The following is a 17,967-nucleotide window of genomic DNA, read 5'->3' on the forward strand; positions in this document are numbered from 1 at the left end:
CAGTTGAACCAAGAGTGCCTGTTAGATTACAAACTATGCCTGATGAAAAAACCCTTGTCTTGTATTATAAACCATTTCCCTGTAGGCTATGACTGTTTGAAACAGGAACAGTCAGTAGCCCAGGAGGTTCCTGCCAATCCCATGGAAAATAAATCCAAGTACATTGTATTGTAGAGAATCAGAATTTCAATAGAAACAGACCATGCATGGTCTGAATACCCACCTTGAAAGATCTCAATTGCTTAGTGCCCTTGAAACATCTCAGGGGGGCAGTATTTCCACCAGTGCACCAGTGGGTGTTGCGCACATTCCGAAAACAGTCATTTCTGAGTGGGCACGGGGAAACTGAGGCACTTGGCATTACTAACCACTTTTGAAAATAACTGTATTAATCCATAATAATCACAACACTTTTCTTCAACCTGTAACTCCCTTAAACTCCATCACCAGCAGAACATGACCAACAGTACTTTTGAAAGCAACTTCCTTACAGTACTTTTTTTTTCTCCAGACCACCAGGGGAAGACTAAAAAGCCATAATGAACCCAGTTTAGACAGGAGAGCAGTTTCAATGATCTATCTGACCAGGTACATTGACCACAGTTCCCAAACAGACTGAAATGTAAAGAACAGCATTATCTCTGAACACCAACTGACACTATATTGAGCAAATGAAACAAAAAATGGTTCTCACACAGAATTTGATGTAGAAAAACAATCCAATATGTGTTGACTTGCTTTGCTGTATAAAATCCAAAGTAAAATTTTATTCAACACAAATAGAGATGGTTTAATTTAGGCTGACACATACAAGTCATACAAAGACATAAACTAAACTCTCATAGAAGTAAACATATTTTGCTATGAAACAAAAAATAGTTTTATAGATATTTACGTATTTTTTGCTCTTGTAAGCTCTATACTTGATGCCACATGCAGCACCAAGACATGAAGACAGATAGTATGCATATGATTTCCCCCCCCCCCAAAAAAATGGCCTTTTGCTTGACTAAATACTAACACCTGTACAATTTCCAGGCTATTTCCCACCCTTCAGAAAAAAGAGACCAGCACTTGACCAGTACCTCTTTTCTCCTTACTAAGTTCCAGGGTTATGGTGACGTTAATCTTTATTTTACCAATAAATGCCTACTTCATTCTGCAGAAAGACAAATTTGAAGTTAACAAAGACAATATAACTAGTGTGCAGAACCACTGAAAGGAGTATAAAGTATTTACAAGATGTAATAGGTTTGAGAAGCAACTCGAGCTCTGTGCTATCATAATTCTACACCAGTCTCCCGGCATTATTGTGATATCCATCCAGAATTACAGTTCTCTCTTCTGCAAATGAGTAAATCAGCATTCCTCAACACTAGCACAACACAAGCCCAGGAAGAACAGAAACACAAGTTATACTCACAGATAAGCAGCAAGAAAACACCAAGGCTGAGGTTCACATACATTTTCTTTGGCAACAAAGTGATTTTCACAGGTCATTTCCCCAGGCACTCATTCCTGCTGCTCCTCTTATGTTCCTCCTCTGCTGCCCATCAGCCAGGATAATACATTCTTTCATAGCATCAGACTATAAATTGGATTAATGAAACAATTCAAGCTAAAAATAGCAATGTGTCCTCCAAACCCAAACCCAAATCGGAATCCATGCTATTCCAGTAATAGAATCTGTGTGCCGATATCCAAACAGTTGTATCAGTACAATTAAGGGAGCAGCAAACTGTAGCAGGGTGGAGATGGGGGGGAACACTTCCTAAACCAACTTGCTTGCCAAGAAAAAGGCAAAGGAGTCACACCTGTGTATTTTCAAAGTAAGCACATGGCATACCTTATCTTCTCAAAGAAATCTGACCAATCTCTCGTAAAGTAAATAAAAAACCTCCCCCATACTTTCCTAAATATATATATATATTTACAATATATGTAAAATACATACTTACAAACACATATAGTCATATAGCACTCTCTTCCCAGTGGATTTTAACATATAAAGAAATTAAGGCTGAAAACAACATTTACAAAATAATTTTAATGGGAATTTTCTTATGATTAACAAAATGTTTCTTGTCTCTGGAAGCATGGATATGTCTGCACCACATAACAGAGCCTGGTTCAGTGCCCCAAGCTGCTGCTGACCTTGCCTTCCTCAGAATGAGAGATGTGAGGGGTGGGAATATTTAAAAATAAAGGGTTTAGTGCTGTCCTTCTTCTACCCAATTTTTCCTCTCAGAACTTGATAAGGTAATACTGGAATTTGGGAAAAATTTTCTTGAAATATTTTCCCATACAAGGAACAGCAAAATATTTGTTAAGGCCTCATAATTGCTACTCTTTGATCTCTCAGAATACTATGTAAAACTGATACTTAAAATGAAGAATTTTATTTCAAGACTTTTAATGGTTCTTTATCATTCTATAAAAGACTCAGGCTGCTTTATGTATGATTTCCCTTGAAAATGAATATCAGCACAATTTTATTTTGTTTATTCTAACAAGTTCATTTCTAACTTGTTAGATCCTTTTTAAGCACAATTTCTTCTCTATTTCTCAAGACCTCTACTGGCACATTAGGAATTCTACAGAGATAATCCACGCAGTTTTTATTTACAAGTCAACTGTATTAATGCTTTCTCTTACCAAAACACAGTTCTTCTCATATTTTAAATTGTACTGACAGATGAAAACAAATATTTTAGCGTGAAGTGCAAGTCTGTCTCTAATAAAAGGCATGATGGTTATGAGCCAGCAGCAAATAATACTATTAATAATACTATTAGGTTTTTCACCAAAAAAATTGTGCTTCTGTTAATGAATCAATTATATTTCTCATCTTAGAGAAGCTCATTCAAAGAGTACCTTCATTAAAATAAATTAAGGACTTAGAATTTCCTCCATTTAGGGGAAACGGGAAATGGGTTGGAAAGACTTTTCAGAAAAAAAAAATATCAGTAAGATAGAAAAACATGCCCTTTTCACCCAAGATCTTCAAAATTCTCAGAAACATTACCTCTCTGTCCTGAAGTGGAGGAAGCCTAGCTCAGAGCTAACAAGCCCTCATTCACAGCTTATTTAATCACTGTAATGTTTCAGTAAGCGTAGCTGTCTTGGTTCTGGGCTTAAGCTACCACAGTATCTGAGTCTGGTGCAGCTATATCTGAGCTGAAATCTCACTGCACAGACTAGGCCTGTGGCACTACAGGAAACAGGAGCCACATGGAGCAGCAGTGTCCTGGCTGGACACGGCGCGGTGACCCAGGACACAGCTTGGGACACACGCCTCCCAAAGTAGCCAAGGGCTGTACTGTGCACAGGTCTCACCCTCAGCCCCTCACTGCACACAAGTCAGTCCTGCTGCTGTGCACCAAGTGCTCAGCAAAGCTGAGTGACCACCAAAGTGCCCACCAAAGCTCAGTGACCTGCTCTCTGCAGTGCACACAAAGCCCCACGAGCACGCTGCAGTGTGCATGAGCCCTACTACAAGGGAAAGTAACAGTACACACAGCAAACAGGGAAGACCAAGATAAGCCCCTCACTCCACGATAATCCATCACTGTCTTATTTCAGTGCAGTTCGGTGGTCATAGTTCCATTCACATACACAGAAAACCCACAGAATCCAAGCTAAGCTTCCACAACCAACTGCAACAGCTTCATGCAGACAAAAATGCACTCATCAAGCACTTAAATGTTAACACCACCAACCCAAAATGAAACAGATGGGGGAGAAAAAATGCCAAAATATGTCTGGTTTTTCAATGCCCAGTATTTTGATTAGATGCTTAAAAGCATTTTTTCTTCTCTGAACCCACACAGCCTCCCAATCTAAATTTTGATATTTCTGCTTCTACAACCCTTGGCATTCCTGACTTCAGAATTTAGAGAAGGTTATCAGTAGCCCCAGACAGAGCACGGCTGCTCTTTTGCTAACCAGCTGGGACATTGGCTGTACTGCAGCTTAGCAGCAAGCTCAGGGTGGGAAAACAATCCAGTTTTATAGGCAGCTTTTAAGACAAATCTGGCTGGCAGCAACTCCATATTTTCCACCACTGTGAACAAAGCAGTGAAGTTTCTTAAAACAGAGCTGACACTGGTCCACACACATATATGAATAAACAAAAGACAAATCAGATTCGTAATATACAGCTGACAATAGAAAAGTTGGGGTCTTAAAATTAGAAACAATGATCTGTAAGATTCTCAGAAATGTGAAGGTTAGTAGAAATTGATATGAGTATCATCTCCAAAGTTAATTTTTGAGAATGCAGATACTTCCATGTCCTTTGGATATTTTCCAGTTTCTGCTGAAGAGAACTGACAAACAGAACACAATCAAGGTTAAACTAAAGGAGTCTAGAAAACAAGTGTCCTATGCAAGCAAAGGTCAGGTGATGTCCCCCATGCAAAATATCCAATTCAGCATGAATCACATATTGATATGGCACTTGAAGTGCTAATCATGTCACAGTATTAAAGCTAGTGCTTTATAGTGTTTAGTTGTGATGAAGTGTTTAACTGTGATAAACACTATAAACACTAACAGCCCATAATTCCTCAAAATGACCAAAAACACTCCAAAACTCCAACACAAAAAAACCCACAAAAAACCAAAAAACCACCCCAAAAATCCCCAAAAAACCAACCCACATAATCCTCTTACATAGACAATGCAAAGGCAAAGACTGCACACAAACTTCAAGTGTAATGAAAACCAGCATTTCTTTCTGCCTCTAGCAGGCTTCCCCTGCATAAAACCTCTTCTGTGAATTGGCAGGTCTCTTTGGCATGAATTGCTGGTATGTGGCATTCATTCTGCTGCTTGAATGCTGGTAAGTGACAGAGCTAAATCTTTCCATTGCTGAAATTTCACTTCCCACAATATTCATACAAAAAATTCGTCCTATTACAAGGAGCTTCTACTTTCTTATCATGCAGAAAATGCATATCTATGTGCAAAAAAAAAAAATGCAATGCAAGTCTATATTATCTGGGTCTCTCATACACCCACAAATATTTACAATTTTGAGAGGAAACAGGAATTTGTTTGATGGCTTACAGTATACCACAGATGATGGTCTCTCAGCAAGTTTTTCATATAGTGCTGTTATCTTTGTCCATTGTAGGAAAGAAGAAGCTTTGAGGGGCCTCATGGCTTCTCAAATGGTAGTTTTGAAAAAAAAAAAAAAAGGAATATAAATTGAAACTGAATGTGGAAATGTTCTGTAACAAGATAAGATGTAAAATGTTGTCTCTGTTTCAACTTAAACAGAACTGGTAAACTATGACATAGCTATCAGTCATCGTGTTATTAAAATAATTAAATTCAGAACCATAAGACTATGGTTGAGATTTTTGTGGCTAGCATGCACTAGTTGAGAAAATTTTCTCTCCTTTATACTGGTATGTTTCTGAATTTTGTTAAATTTAAATTTTTTTTCCTGTAAAAGTGATTGGGCCAAGTCTGTACACAAAATTATATTCAGTGGAGAAATCTTGATTATCTTGAGACATCAGACCAGACTACACACCTCTAACAAAGTATGGATAAAATCTAAAAATACCAAGAAAATATAGAATTTGAATGAGTTATGTCATACCTAATTCTCTCAAAAACAGCTGTGAATTAGATCCACACCCACAAGTAATAAACTTTAAAAAACGAAGTCTTGTGAAAATGTCACATTAATCTACCCATGCAGTAAATGTCTACTCACCCACTACTTACTAAGATGATTAGTAAGGAAATCACAAGTTAAACTTTATTCATCTGAAGAAAAATAGGAAAGAGGTTGCAAGGTTGATTTAACTCAGAAGATATTATTGTCACTTGACATTTACATGCAATGTATAATTCCATTCCCACTTACAGTCTGGGGAAAGCCTGTTAAAATTACTTCCTTAATGTGTGAACACTTCTTTGAATTGTGTTCTTTTCAACTGCCACCTTCTCCTTAAGCCAGCTGGCTCCTTTTGTTAAGTCTTTTTTAATAGGAAAGTTCATTATATGTAATTTAGGGAGCAGTTTGAGACTGTCACCTTCTATTGAGTGCTACTGCACACACATATTTCAGGGCACTCTATAGTATCTATGGATAATGTCAAAAATGCAAAAACTTCACACACATACGCTGAACAGCTCTAGCATGGGACTAATAGAAATGACCACATCTCCTCATTTTCATCCACATGGACTAGTCCTTCTACCATTTATATGCCAGACTACTCTTCCTCTTTGTAAAAGATGATACCTTTGTGGCAACTACAGAAGTTGCTTTCATGGAAACACTATCAAGGAAGGCATTCAAGTATCTTTTGTCATCTAGAGACTGACCAGCGTACTGTCCTGCATAATCCTGCTACTTTCTTATTTCTTTTTCTTCTCCTTCATTACACACTTCTTTACCACTTACTCCTCTCCCCTTCTATTCCTTCTCATCCAGCTCCCCCACTCCCACTTTTTTTCCCTGAGCACTTGCTAGCCGACTTCTTGATTCTTTCTCTACGCGTAAGTGCTGTCTTCCAGTGATCACAGTCTTTGGAGGTCACCTCTCACTTTCTCCCATCCTTTTATGCAATAGCAGCTCTAACAGACTCATAGCTGTTGGTTTTCTACTGAAACAACATTAATAAAAAGGGTGTAAGTTCCCTGGTCATTAGTAGTAACTGTGCTGTGTACTGCAGGGTTCAGGAACTAACCTAACATAAACGCTGCCTGAGGGTGCCTGGGCAGCGTGAGTGACAGCAGTTACTTGGTTACTACATGCCCTACACAAAAGGTTATGCTCTATGATGTTCATCCGTAATGTCAGACCCTTGTTCAATGACTAAGAGGGGTACAGAGATTGTTCTGGGTTTTTTAGGTTTTTTTTAAGAAGAGGCTGACTCTATGCTGACAATTCGGCAGATGCATCCCTATCTTTAGCAGCACATAGTGCATAATTCAGGCATAGTCTCTAAACAAACAAGCATGAGACTAAATCCTCCTAATTGCATTGTCCTTCAATAAGCTCTCTCAGTATTTCAAAGTAAGAGCAACACAAATTACTTATGCTTGGAAAGTGGGAGTTACACTAGGACTGACTAAAAGCAGCTCAACTTGTGAACTTAAAGATGCTAAAGGCAATTTTTTCATGATCCACCACTACCATTTTGAAGATTTCTGAACATAATGGGCTCTTTGATTATCAGATAAAAATGTAAGATCCAGTGCCTGAAAACTGAAAGGTAAAAGAAAACACAAGGTGGAACTGTTTATTCAGAGATAGGATGGATTCTTCAATTGACCTCTTGCTGAACTGTGGGTTTCACTGTAAATTTTCTTTCTGTAAGCAGTTCTAGTAGGACATTTTTTGAATCAGTGAAAAATTTTCTCTCTTCATATAGTATTGTCCCACTAATAAACACCAGACTACCCTCCTGTAGACATGGTTATGGATCCAAATGTAAAATTTCACTTAGTACCCTGAGTGTATTCTAGTGGTTTGAACCATTTCATATCACCTGTAATCACACCCACAGTTGTGATATTTCCTATTTGTCAATTCACAAAGGCAAGGATATTATCTTTGCTGGTCTGCTGCCTTCTGCTGCCTTTTATTTCCCCTGTACACATATTATTCCTGGTTACCCATTTCCTATGTTTTTTCCAATCGCCTACCACCATTACAGACAATTCACATTATTTTTAAACTCTTGTAACATAGCAAAACCAGAAATTAATATCTACACAGGAGTTTGAGATATTAATACATCCTTTCAAAACATTCCTGACACCTCTTTTTGTAGTAGGCAAACTCATGTTTTGTGACTTCCAGTGACTTCCTCAAGGCCACAGTGTGGTGCCAGTTTGAAAGCACAGTTAGTCCCAGCCTTGAGGACTCAGAAAAATTAGATTCAAGAGTACCTCCATTATTCTATCTCATTCATATCATGCTATTATGTGTTCCTTGTTCTTCTTCAGAGAAAATGGTGAAAAAAATGAGAAGGGAAACAAAATAATGTATGAAAATTATAATTAGAAATATTTTAAAGCTCCAATTCAGACCACCAACTCCTGCCTATCCTCCAAAAGATGGTCTTTTTCATAGGTTTCAATGTCAGTAAGAAACACAAAAATCTTACACACAATTCTAACTGAAAAAGAAAACGTTCCCATTTAAATTCCTGGAATTTAATCAGTACATATTACAATCTTGATTTTTTGGAACATCAGTGTGCTATGCAACATTGGTGTAAATTTCATAAAACATGTCATAAAACCTCTATTTGAATCAGAGGGGTTTTTTTAACTGAAAGTATTAAAAATTTCTATGTTCCCTTACAAAAAAAAAGTTATTTGAGTATGGAAAAAAAGGTAAAAGCTAGTAACAAGTTCTTGAATAACTGAAGAGATGAACAAAGAGACAGGAAAAGAAAGGGAAAAAAATTTTTTGAAAATGCCCTGTATCTATTCGTAGGATCTGGATGAAGTTTCAGAATGATCACATCTACGTAAGGGCTTCCTTCATGTCTTGACCAAACACTGAGAATGTGTCATACAGTAAATTACTCAGATAAAATATTTCTCTTTGGCTTTTGTTCAAAAAGGTTGATTTATCTTTGCGCTAAAGAGCCCACACAAGACCTCTGCAGTACTTCATGGTATTTCTAAACTGGAACAGACCATCAGCATCATTCTGTTCTGATCTCATGCACAGCAGAGGCCAAAGAACCTCACCCAGCAATTTCAAGCCTATAACTCACAGCCGTAAGCTCACTCATTCTCTCAAGGTTAACATCACTAGTGCACAGAAGGTCTCCAAAAAGGTCTTTACAGCATTTAAATCCCACTTATGATCTATTTTGAAGACTACTGAGATTTTATGAGGTCTAGGACAGCGAAATTTATAGTAACTATGGGTACATGAGGTAACCCACCAGGTGACTGCAAATCTCACTGACTCGCAATGACCTTTGGGGGAGAAAACTACTCAGTGCCTTAGAAAAATATATAAGAAAATGGAATAAATATTCACACATATGTATGTATTTGACATCGGACTCTATGTAAATACCACCTTACCAAAATCTGTGAAATAAAACTGGGCAGTTTTCATCTGAGCACTCATAAGAGTTCTGACAAAACCTGGGACTGTCCAGCTCTGACCTTCTGCTCAGGTGCACACTGTCAGGACACTTCCATGAGAACACACTAAGGACAGTAATTCAGCAAGCTAAGCTTTAAACCAAGCCCGGATTTCACTCTGAATGATACTCTCTAGATAAACTACAACATAGCAGCTTCATGCAAGAAAAAATGTATAAAATGCAATGATCATTATCAATCTGATAACACAAATTCTCTTTCTATTCATCTTAATCCACCATTTATATTTTGTTGTCACTAAATGCAAGAGTACAGTGATAAGACACCAACACCTCTAGATGCATTCTAGGAGTGAGTTCCAGAGTGCCACGGCCGGTGAAGCAAAAAGCAAAGCCTCTGCTGCCACCTAAAGGGTTTCTCTGCACTTCGAACTGCTGAAGCTGAGGAACAGAGATACACCCAGCTTAATGAGCACCCAAACTGAAAAAGAGCTATCAGATCAAAAGCACACTGCTGAAGACAATAATATAGCTGCTTAATATAGCTTATTACAGCTCAATAGAGCTGCTTTCCCCTCACTGCACTGTGCCTTGCTTGCAGTCAAAATTACAGCAAGGAAACAGTAACAACACTACATATTTGTTTCTTCCCACTCTGTAAGATTACAGACTACAGTCAGAGTGGTTTTGGATAAATATAAAAGAACAAAAATCTTTCATTACAAGTCATATTTCTCCAGATTTTGAAACCAGGCACATTTCCAATTCTCCTTTTTTGGGCCGCTTCTTTGAAGAACAACTTCCAGAACCAACCAGTGTGTTCCAGCAGCGGGCTCATCAGTGGATATAAACATTGTAAGTAAAGAGAGGTAGGAAAAAAAAAAGGTAATACAGCTCTCTCTTCTCAAAATTTTATATTGACTGCATAGTGCAATATATTGAGCATAGTGCAAAAAATGTAACTTTTTTGTTTTCAGAAAAGTATTTCACAAGAACTCAAACAGTCTTTCTTGTTTCAAAGAATGAAATTATTTGAAGATATACTCTAAGCATAACATCATGTACTCACTTGAAGAAAACATATCTTTCTCATTAAAAAACGAAACGTTAAATACCTGTATATGAGGTTAAATACATCTTTCCTAAAAATATTAATCTTAAGCAAGGGATTTGAAGGAAAACAAAATTAGTATTTTTGAGAATCTGGAACTTTTTATTTCCCATACCACAAAACACAAGCTGACTTTGGACGACAGGAAAAGAACTTCTCCAAGAAAGACTGGAAGTACAAGTAATTCTGGTACCTACACTGAGTTTGTGCATGTCGCCAGTTAGCACCACAGACACTGGTGTAGCAACAAAGCAGATCAGTGAACAAACAGCTTCTGGCAGAGAAGAACCTGGGGTTAGGACAAAACTTCCTCTGTGAGCAGCATGGTATCATAAGGGAATTCTTGCAGCTTCACAGAAAACATCTAGCAGAGTCTTACACAGAAGGATGAATTTCATGCATTATTGGTCTCTCCTCATTTTCTACACTACCTCCTCATAACTAGAAAACATTTCTGCATAGCAAGTGTCAGTGAAAAGCCATTTATCTCCAGGATGGATTTCGATATTCTACACTTACATTCTCCAACAAGAAAACAGAAAATCTACAGTTAGGTTCTCCAATAAGAAAAAAAATGTATGCCTACAGTGCATATAAAACTGTTTGCTACTTTCTTCTAACAAGCAGCTTCACAGATATACAGACCTAAGAATGAAAACCAAGGTCTGATTTCTCATGAACAGTCCTTGCAACACAGACCACAGCTCTGACCATTAAGAGGCCACTGTGAGGTGGAAACTTGACCAAGGTACCATTTGTATGTGATAGAAAGCAGAATGTGCAAGAAAACATCTTGACATGGTTTATCTTGCTTGGACAAGAACAGGGCAGCAAGGCAAAGTTTATCCTGCTCATTTCCTCAGTCAGAGGACCTTAATGCTCACACCTCTCACTCAAGCAGGTCACAACATGTTACTCCAACCTATATGCTACAGGTTGTTCTCAGGACACATACCTTATGTTTGGATTATTTTTAAGAAGTACAATGATCTCTAAACACCATGGAAACTAAGAGACTATTAACATTTTAGAAAGCACAGGTGTCAGCAGTTTGATTTCTGGATCCAAAACAATTACATTGTAGTCATTTCATGCACAAGAACTTTGTCAATGTCAAGATTCATGTTATGGTACAATTCTGCGGGAATTCTGCATTTGAATTTCCAAGGAAAAATAAGCTCGGGAAAAAAAAAAAAGAACAAAGAAAACAAATTAACCAAATAATTTGATATTCAAGCAGAGCTACAGAGTCCATTTTCATACTGGAATTTATACCATTCCAAACAGAAGTTTTAGGTCAATGACAGAGAAACTTATATGGAGAGGGCCCGTCTCTCAAGGATGAAAAAACTTAGAATGTTCAAGTCTGACTGTTTCAGGCTGCCGCAATGGGTTTAGAAAGTCACCGCAAAGAACAGTGGCTATTCCATATAAACTCATCCAGTTGTCTATCAAAAGGCTGGTAATAATTTCATAAAACAAGGCTAAGCACTACATCTGGATGCTCCAAATGTCAACAACCCTCAGCATTGTTTAGAGCTGTTCTTGTTAAAACCATTCTAACTGAGATGTGAGATAAGTCAAAGTAATGTGGGTAAGCTGTCGCCAGAGGTCGGCTGTCAGGCTCTCAACAGTAATCTCACAGGGTTAAATCCACATGGAAAGAAGATCCTACATTACCAGCTAGTGTTTAACTAGTACTGAACAGGCATGATGACATAAGTGGATCTCGATCAACTGGTGACAAGAAAGCAGTCAGAAAAGGAGAACATTTCACATATGAGATGTATGGATGCTAGCTTTGGAACAGGCTGCAGGGAGCTGCAGAGACTGCAGGCCCATGGCCTCTCAGTCCTGCCTGAGAAGCTAGCCTGGGAATTCAAAGGAGGATTTCAAAACAATCCTCAGAGACAGAAAACAACTGCCAGGTGTTGTTTATCTGTCCTCTTGTTTCCTCTTGCAAGAGAGGGTCAGGGGGGTAGAGTGCCCCTGACCAATGATGGTGATGTAGCACTTTGTTAGCCAATAAGAGTTTCTTTTCTGTACTTTCCACGTTATCTGTCTATAAGACAGGCCTGAAGCAATAAACTAAAGGAATTCTCGTGTTGAAACTCCCTTGAGAGTCCAGTGTCATTCTTTCTAGCCATTCCCAATCGGAACGACAGAGATGCAGTGCAGCACATATGAAGAAAATGACAGCCTTGGGACAAGGGGAACAGACAAATGGGGCAAGCAGACAGAATTGAGGTAAACTCTGCTGGCAGAAGTAGCAGGTTATGCAATGAGCAGACAAGAAAGAAAAGTCAGGGATGTAACTCAATCTGGGGAACATGCCAAAGAACTGTGTCACTAACATTTTTAAGACCCCTGGGCCTGTTCTGTACACAGTGGTGAGCACAAAAACCCTTCAAAGGATGGTAAGAAAACAGAAGGAATTCTCAAGCAGATGCTAATCGTGCTACAGGAAGATCACTGCTATGCAATACAAACCGCAACAGCCATGGGCAGCAGCTGACCATGACGTTTTCTGCAAGTCTTTGAAGAAAAGGTAGCTCTTTTTTTTTTTTCCTCAAGTAAGATTAGAATTCACCTGCAGTAACTGCTTCTAAAAAACAGCTATTCCACACCTCATGGCCTCTAGACTTCACACTGGGAAAGTGATGTATGGTTGGAAGAATATCCCAGACATCAATGAAGCATCTTGCTTTCTACTAGAAAACCCATTCCGATAATTAGACAAAACCCTAACTGCTCATTCTTTAAAATGCTTTTCAAAAATTTTATGCTAAGAAATTCTTACCTTGTCTGTAGTTAGTATAGTCTCCAGACCTCCCAATTATTTCCCACTTGCAAGGACAATCCTCCCAGCTTGGACTCCAGCCCAGACAAAAGTAACACCCCATCTAAAGAGCAGCTGTTGGACTGGAAGCCTGGAGATTACCATGAGTTAAAATTTCTTCATTTCAATATCCACAGCTTTCCATACTTTACAATCCCATATTCTTGAAAAAGTTCTGCTGAAGAGTCACCTAAAATTGCCATCCTCAGCAAGCTGACCAAATTTACACCCAAAATCTGGAGCAAAGCTGGGAATGGATGTCTGTCACGGATATGCCAGTTTGTCCTGGGCCAGCATATTCTTACCATAATCAGCACATCAGTCAACGTGGAATTGCATGTTTCACTAATTCCAAAAACAGAGAGTAAAACTTATCATTCAAGTATTTGACATGGATGTCCATCAGTGCCTTCTAACTCTATAGAACTACTCCAAGTAGGTAAGTAAAGACAGTTCAGCAACCAAAAGAAGTTAAACTAGCAGTGGAAATGGCTGTTTCTTTGTGCAGAGGTATCAACACATGGCTTAAAGTTCAACACTCAGAGAATTACAGTTCAGAGATGCTGACAAACAAGTACTTGCGACAAGTAACTTAATGAATTCTCTTTCTGCAATCACACTAATAAAGCTCAAAACCAGAACGAGGCAAGATTTAGGAAGATGCAAATTATAGAACTGAGATGATTTTACTCGCATTATAACTGATTTTGAACAGTGTCCTCAAATTCACAAATCTATTAGGTCTCCAATCCAGCAAAGGATATAAGTATGTGCTTTAGTTTTAAAGTACTCAGATGCTTGAAAGTTTGGTGGACCACCCACAACTATCAATGTGTCCTGTCATTCAGTATTTTACTAGACTGGGCCACAGAATATCCAAGAGCACAGGCAGGACATACTGAAATCAAGTGTGCACAGTCTGTTTTTTTTGCTTGCATCATTTATTTATATAGTAACTTTTCAAAATGTTTATATACAACAGTGTTCTTTAAAGAAGTGAAAAATACATCCATTAGACAATGTCAATATCTAAAAGATAATCAGCAGAAAGACTGAGAAGGACAGGAGATTTATCTTTCTTTTTCACTCTTGAAATAAAATGAGCTTTTAAATTGGCAGCTTCCCTTTCACATTCAGTTTGCTGAAACTAATTTTCACCTCCAGATTCACAGATCCTTAACCCCTTCCAGGATCTTTTAAAATTCCGTCTCTTTGCCAGCACATGCACGTAACACCGATGCTCAATGCTAAAAGTCAGCAGGTTCTCAATTGACAGGGAGATCAGCAATGATCTGATCTTAATAAATGCTGATCTTAATCAGCAATTTAACTTCACAGACATCAACAAAACCCCTTAAAAATAAGCGGTTTTCATGATCAGATACATTAAAATTATTCTGCACACTGTTGGCTATTATTAGTAATAGCCTTATTAATAATAAATAGCCTTATTTTTCTAGAGATTGTACAAATCCATAAATGAGCAATGCCTGACCTAAATATTTAACACAAGTAATTTATTTTCATAAATCTATACAGGAGTAGAACAAAATAAATATTTAATAAATACATTTAATAGTAAATGTTTTCAGGATTTTGTTTGTGGGGAATAGGAATTAAGAGAGGAAAAATCACCCACTGAACTAACTTTGCTGTCTTTTCAGTCTTTGCCTTAAGAAGCAAATGTAATTTTTCTCATGTACTTGCTATGAAAAATGTTGTTACTATTCACAAAAAACAGCACTGTCCATTACGAAAGACTAAAGGAACAATATACACCACAGAAAAAGTGCTTGTGAACTAAAACAAACAGTTGCAACAGAATTCCTTGCTTCCACAAAGCTTGGCAATGAAACCTGTCAGAAGCCAGACAGTCAAATTTTGCAAAGGAAATTAAAGAAAATTGCAAATGAGACAGGAAGAAGAACACAGAAATATATTATCTAACTCTGTCTCGAAATTAAATTAGTATTTTGCCTCAGAACATGATGGCAAAGTAGGACAGATGAACAACAGCTCTAGAAATAGAAATTGCCACATGTGACCTGGAGGTAAGAGCTGAACAGTCAAGTCCAAGAGATCAGATGATGCTAATTCTAAAACACTGAGAGTTTACCAAAGCATGTTACCACAGAAACCTGGTATCATTCCTGATGGCATTTTGTAAGGAGCACAAGAACTTGAAGTCCAAGCAGAGTAGTCAGGGGAATGAAAACCTTACAAAAGTGACGACCACTATTTGTTCATTCCATGTAAATACATCTGCAAGGAAAGGTGCAAGAATGAAGACAACTGTTGTAGGTAAAATATAATTTCGGAACAACAGACCAAAGAAGTATGACCTACAAATCCTAGAAATCTGGAATACCTTCTCTGTAGTGCAATGGGATGGACTATGATAGTAAATCATGCTTGATAATTCTATAACCATGATTCAACAGGAAAGTTGCCTCTACTAGAATAAAATGTGTTATGATCTAGATAGGAGCTGTTTTCCAGTCCCATGATGTAACTTAACGTATTTCATTAGGAGTATTCTCCTCCTCTCACGACAGAATGCTAAAAATGGTCCTTTTAGTTACTGAGTTAAATGAACAAAATAATTTCAAGCTTTTAATTAAAGACTAATGTGTCAGAAGCAGGAAGAGGAAGAGACATTTGCTAGGAGTACAAGGCACAAACTTGCAGTTGCAGATCTGCACAGCTGAGCTTAAGCTGCCTTATATCCTTCCCAGTAGGAATGCAACAGGAGCTTCTACTGAAGAGTGAAATTAATGAAGACTTATTTTTTGTATAAATAATTAATTTCTGTGGTCTTGAGGATGAAAAAATTCAATACATTCAATGTATTTCCATGCATTCCTCATAATAAACTAGGAGAGATGGTGACTGCTAAAGCAGAGAGGAATTGGAACTGATTACATGAGTTTTACGTCAAAGGGAATCCCCAGGTCACTGATCAGACAAGCTTTCCATTTTCCCTCCCTGCTAGAAATGACATGTCAATCGTCTGTCACAGCAGTATGGATAAAAAGGTGAAAGGAGAGAGAACTATGACACTAGATGATGAGAAAAACATTAATCTTGATTGTACATAATCCTTGGCTTAGCTGAGTGCAAGATTTATAATGAACAGCAGAACTTTTCTTTCAAAAGATTCTTGCTCTCCACTCTGCTCTTTATTAAAACTATCAGAGGTTTGGAGCTTTAAAGTTTTTATTTTTCCCTAGTGAAAACATTAACACAGATCTAAGATATGGAAATGGGTCAGCTAATGCTTGTCTTTGAAAAGCAGCTTTGCAGTGCTCCTTTCATTGTGAAATAGCAATGACACGACCATCAGCAGTAATTAAAGACTTAAAGTACCCCACTTTGCAAATGTCCAAATTGAAGCATCCTAAAAAATGCCTGATTTTCAGGAGAGACAGTGTTTAAAAAAACTGCATCCTCTAACAGGTGTCTCAAGCTTTCTACTCAAAATCTTTAGCATTATTTTAATATATTTTGCCCTGAATGTCAAATAAAACACACACAAAGAAGCAGTATGAGAATGAAAACTCATTTTATTCACCCACTTAAGAGGCCTCCTCCATCTCATTCAGCAATGTTAAAGTTTCTACAAAGCTGTAGGGTAACAATCACTGGAACACCATTAGTCTTGGGTGTCACAAAAGCAGGGACAATATTTGCCAGGTATTTACATTTTCACTGAATTTATCATTTAAATGAAATCTTCCATTTAACTGAAATTATTTTAATGAAAACACCCTGGACAAGCCAGAAGAGCTGCAATAAAGGTTGATATTAACAGCAACGAAGTCAAAATACATAGGTCTGGGACTCACCTGTCAGATTCAGGACACAATAAAAGAGAGAATATACTTACTGAAACTTTCCACAAGGTCAAGGGCAACCTGAGTAGCCACATCCATTCCAGAGTTGATGTAGGACTGGCAGTTTTTCAAAGAAGAAAGAGCAGAATCAATTGCACTGAACGAGATCCTTGGACCACCTGACATCTTGAAATTGTTACTCTAGAAATAACAGGGAGAACATATTAAAAAAAGCTGCACACAAAGAGTTTGTGATAGAAAACCTAAGTTCTAAGAGATAGCTAAACATAAAGCAGTGTCAACAGAATCACTGAAACATTAGGGAGCAGGGATGAAAACTTAGCTCCCAAGATATCAGTAATTTCAGTGAAAGTGCAATGCCTCACAGGTTTCAATTCACCTCCTATTCAGTATTAAGCAAAACTACACCTAAAAAGCAACTGGCAGTTCTCCTCTGCTCATTTCTATCACTGAACGACAGTGAAGTTCAAACTCCACAACTATGTCTGCTTGAAAACTACTGCTCTATTTCAGATCCAAAAAAAGATCCAAAAAAGCCCACATGTCCAAAAACTTGTCTGGGTTATCCAGGCATATAATCAATTAGGCTAGGAAGAAATGTGATTTCTCACATTCAATTTAGTTTCACCAGCAGCTGGCCCTTGGAAAAAATAAGATCTAACAAAGGACCACTCTAAGAATCTTCTTAAAACATCTAGCAGCATTTTTATATAAAAGCCCACCTTAAAAATGCTGCTTACTTTTGCCAAAGCTGCCACAAACTTTTAGCACCCGCATTCCATTAGCACAAAATAAAAGTCACACAGGTGCTATTGTTTATCTTCCTTACCACCCTCTGGTTCTGCAATACACACCCACAGCCTACACCCTTGTGGGGATTAGCTCCTCTGCTATTAGCAGCAGCGATTATTAATAGCTCTATATTATTAGGTTTTTTTAATTAAAAAAAATTTGCATAAGCAAAAACACTCAAAGGTTCTAATAATTGTTATTATTAGAACCTTCAAATGTTTTTGCTTATGCTGTGCCTATCCACTCTGCTCCCATACATTTGTTTCCTCACAA

At 37.8% G+C, this 17,967-nt stretch overlaps 1 protein-coding gene across 2 annotated transcripts in view; it reads right to left on the reverse strand.

Annotated features, from left to right (window-relative positions):
• NSMCE2 (NSE2 SUMO ligase component of SMC5/6 complex) overlaps positions 1–17,967 on the reverse strand; it is a 128,108-nt gene that overhangs the window by 106,896 nt on the left and 3,245 nt on the right. For both annotated transcript variants that reach the window (XM_086875219.1, XM_086875193.1), the window contains exon 2: positions 16,935–17,082. In XM_086875219.1, the coding sequence (XP_086731345.1) occupies positions 16,935–17,082 (148 nt within the window). The remainder of the gene's footprint in view (positions 1–16,934; positions 17,083–17,967) is intronic.

This window comes from Cyanistes caeruleus, chromosome 1 (assembly GCF_971803275.1).
Source record: "Cyanistes caeruleus chromosome 1, bCyaCae1.hap1.1, whole genome shotgun sequence".
In the NCBI taxonomy this organism is placed as follows: Eukaryota; Metazoa; Chordata; class Aves; order Passeriformes; family Paridae; genus Cyanistes; species Cyanistes caeruleus.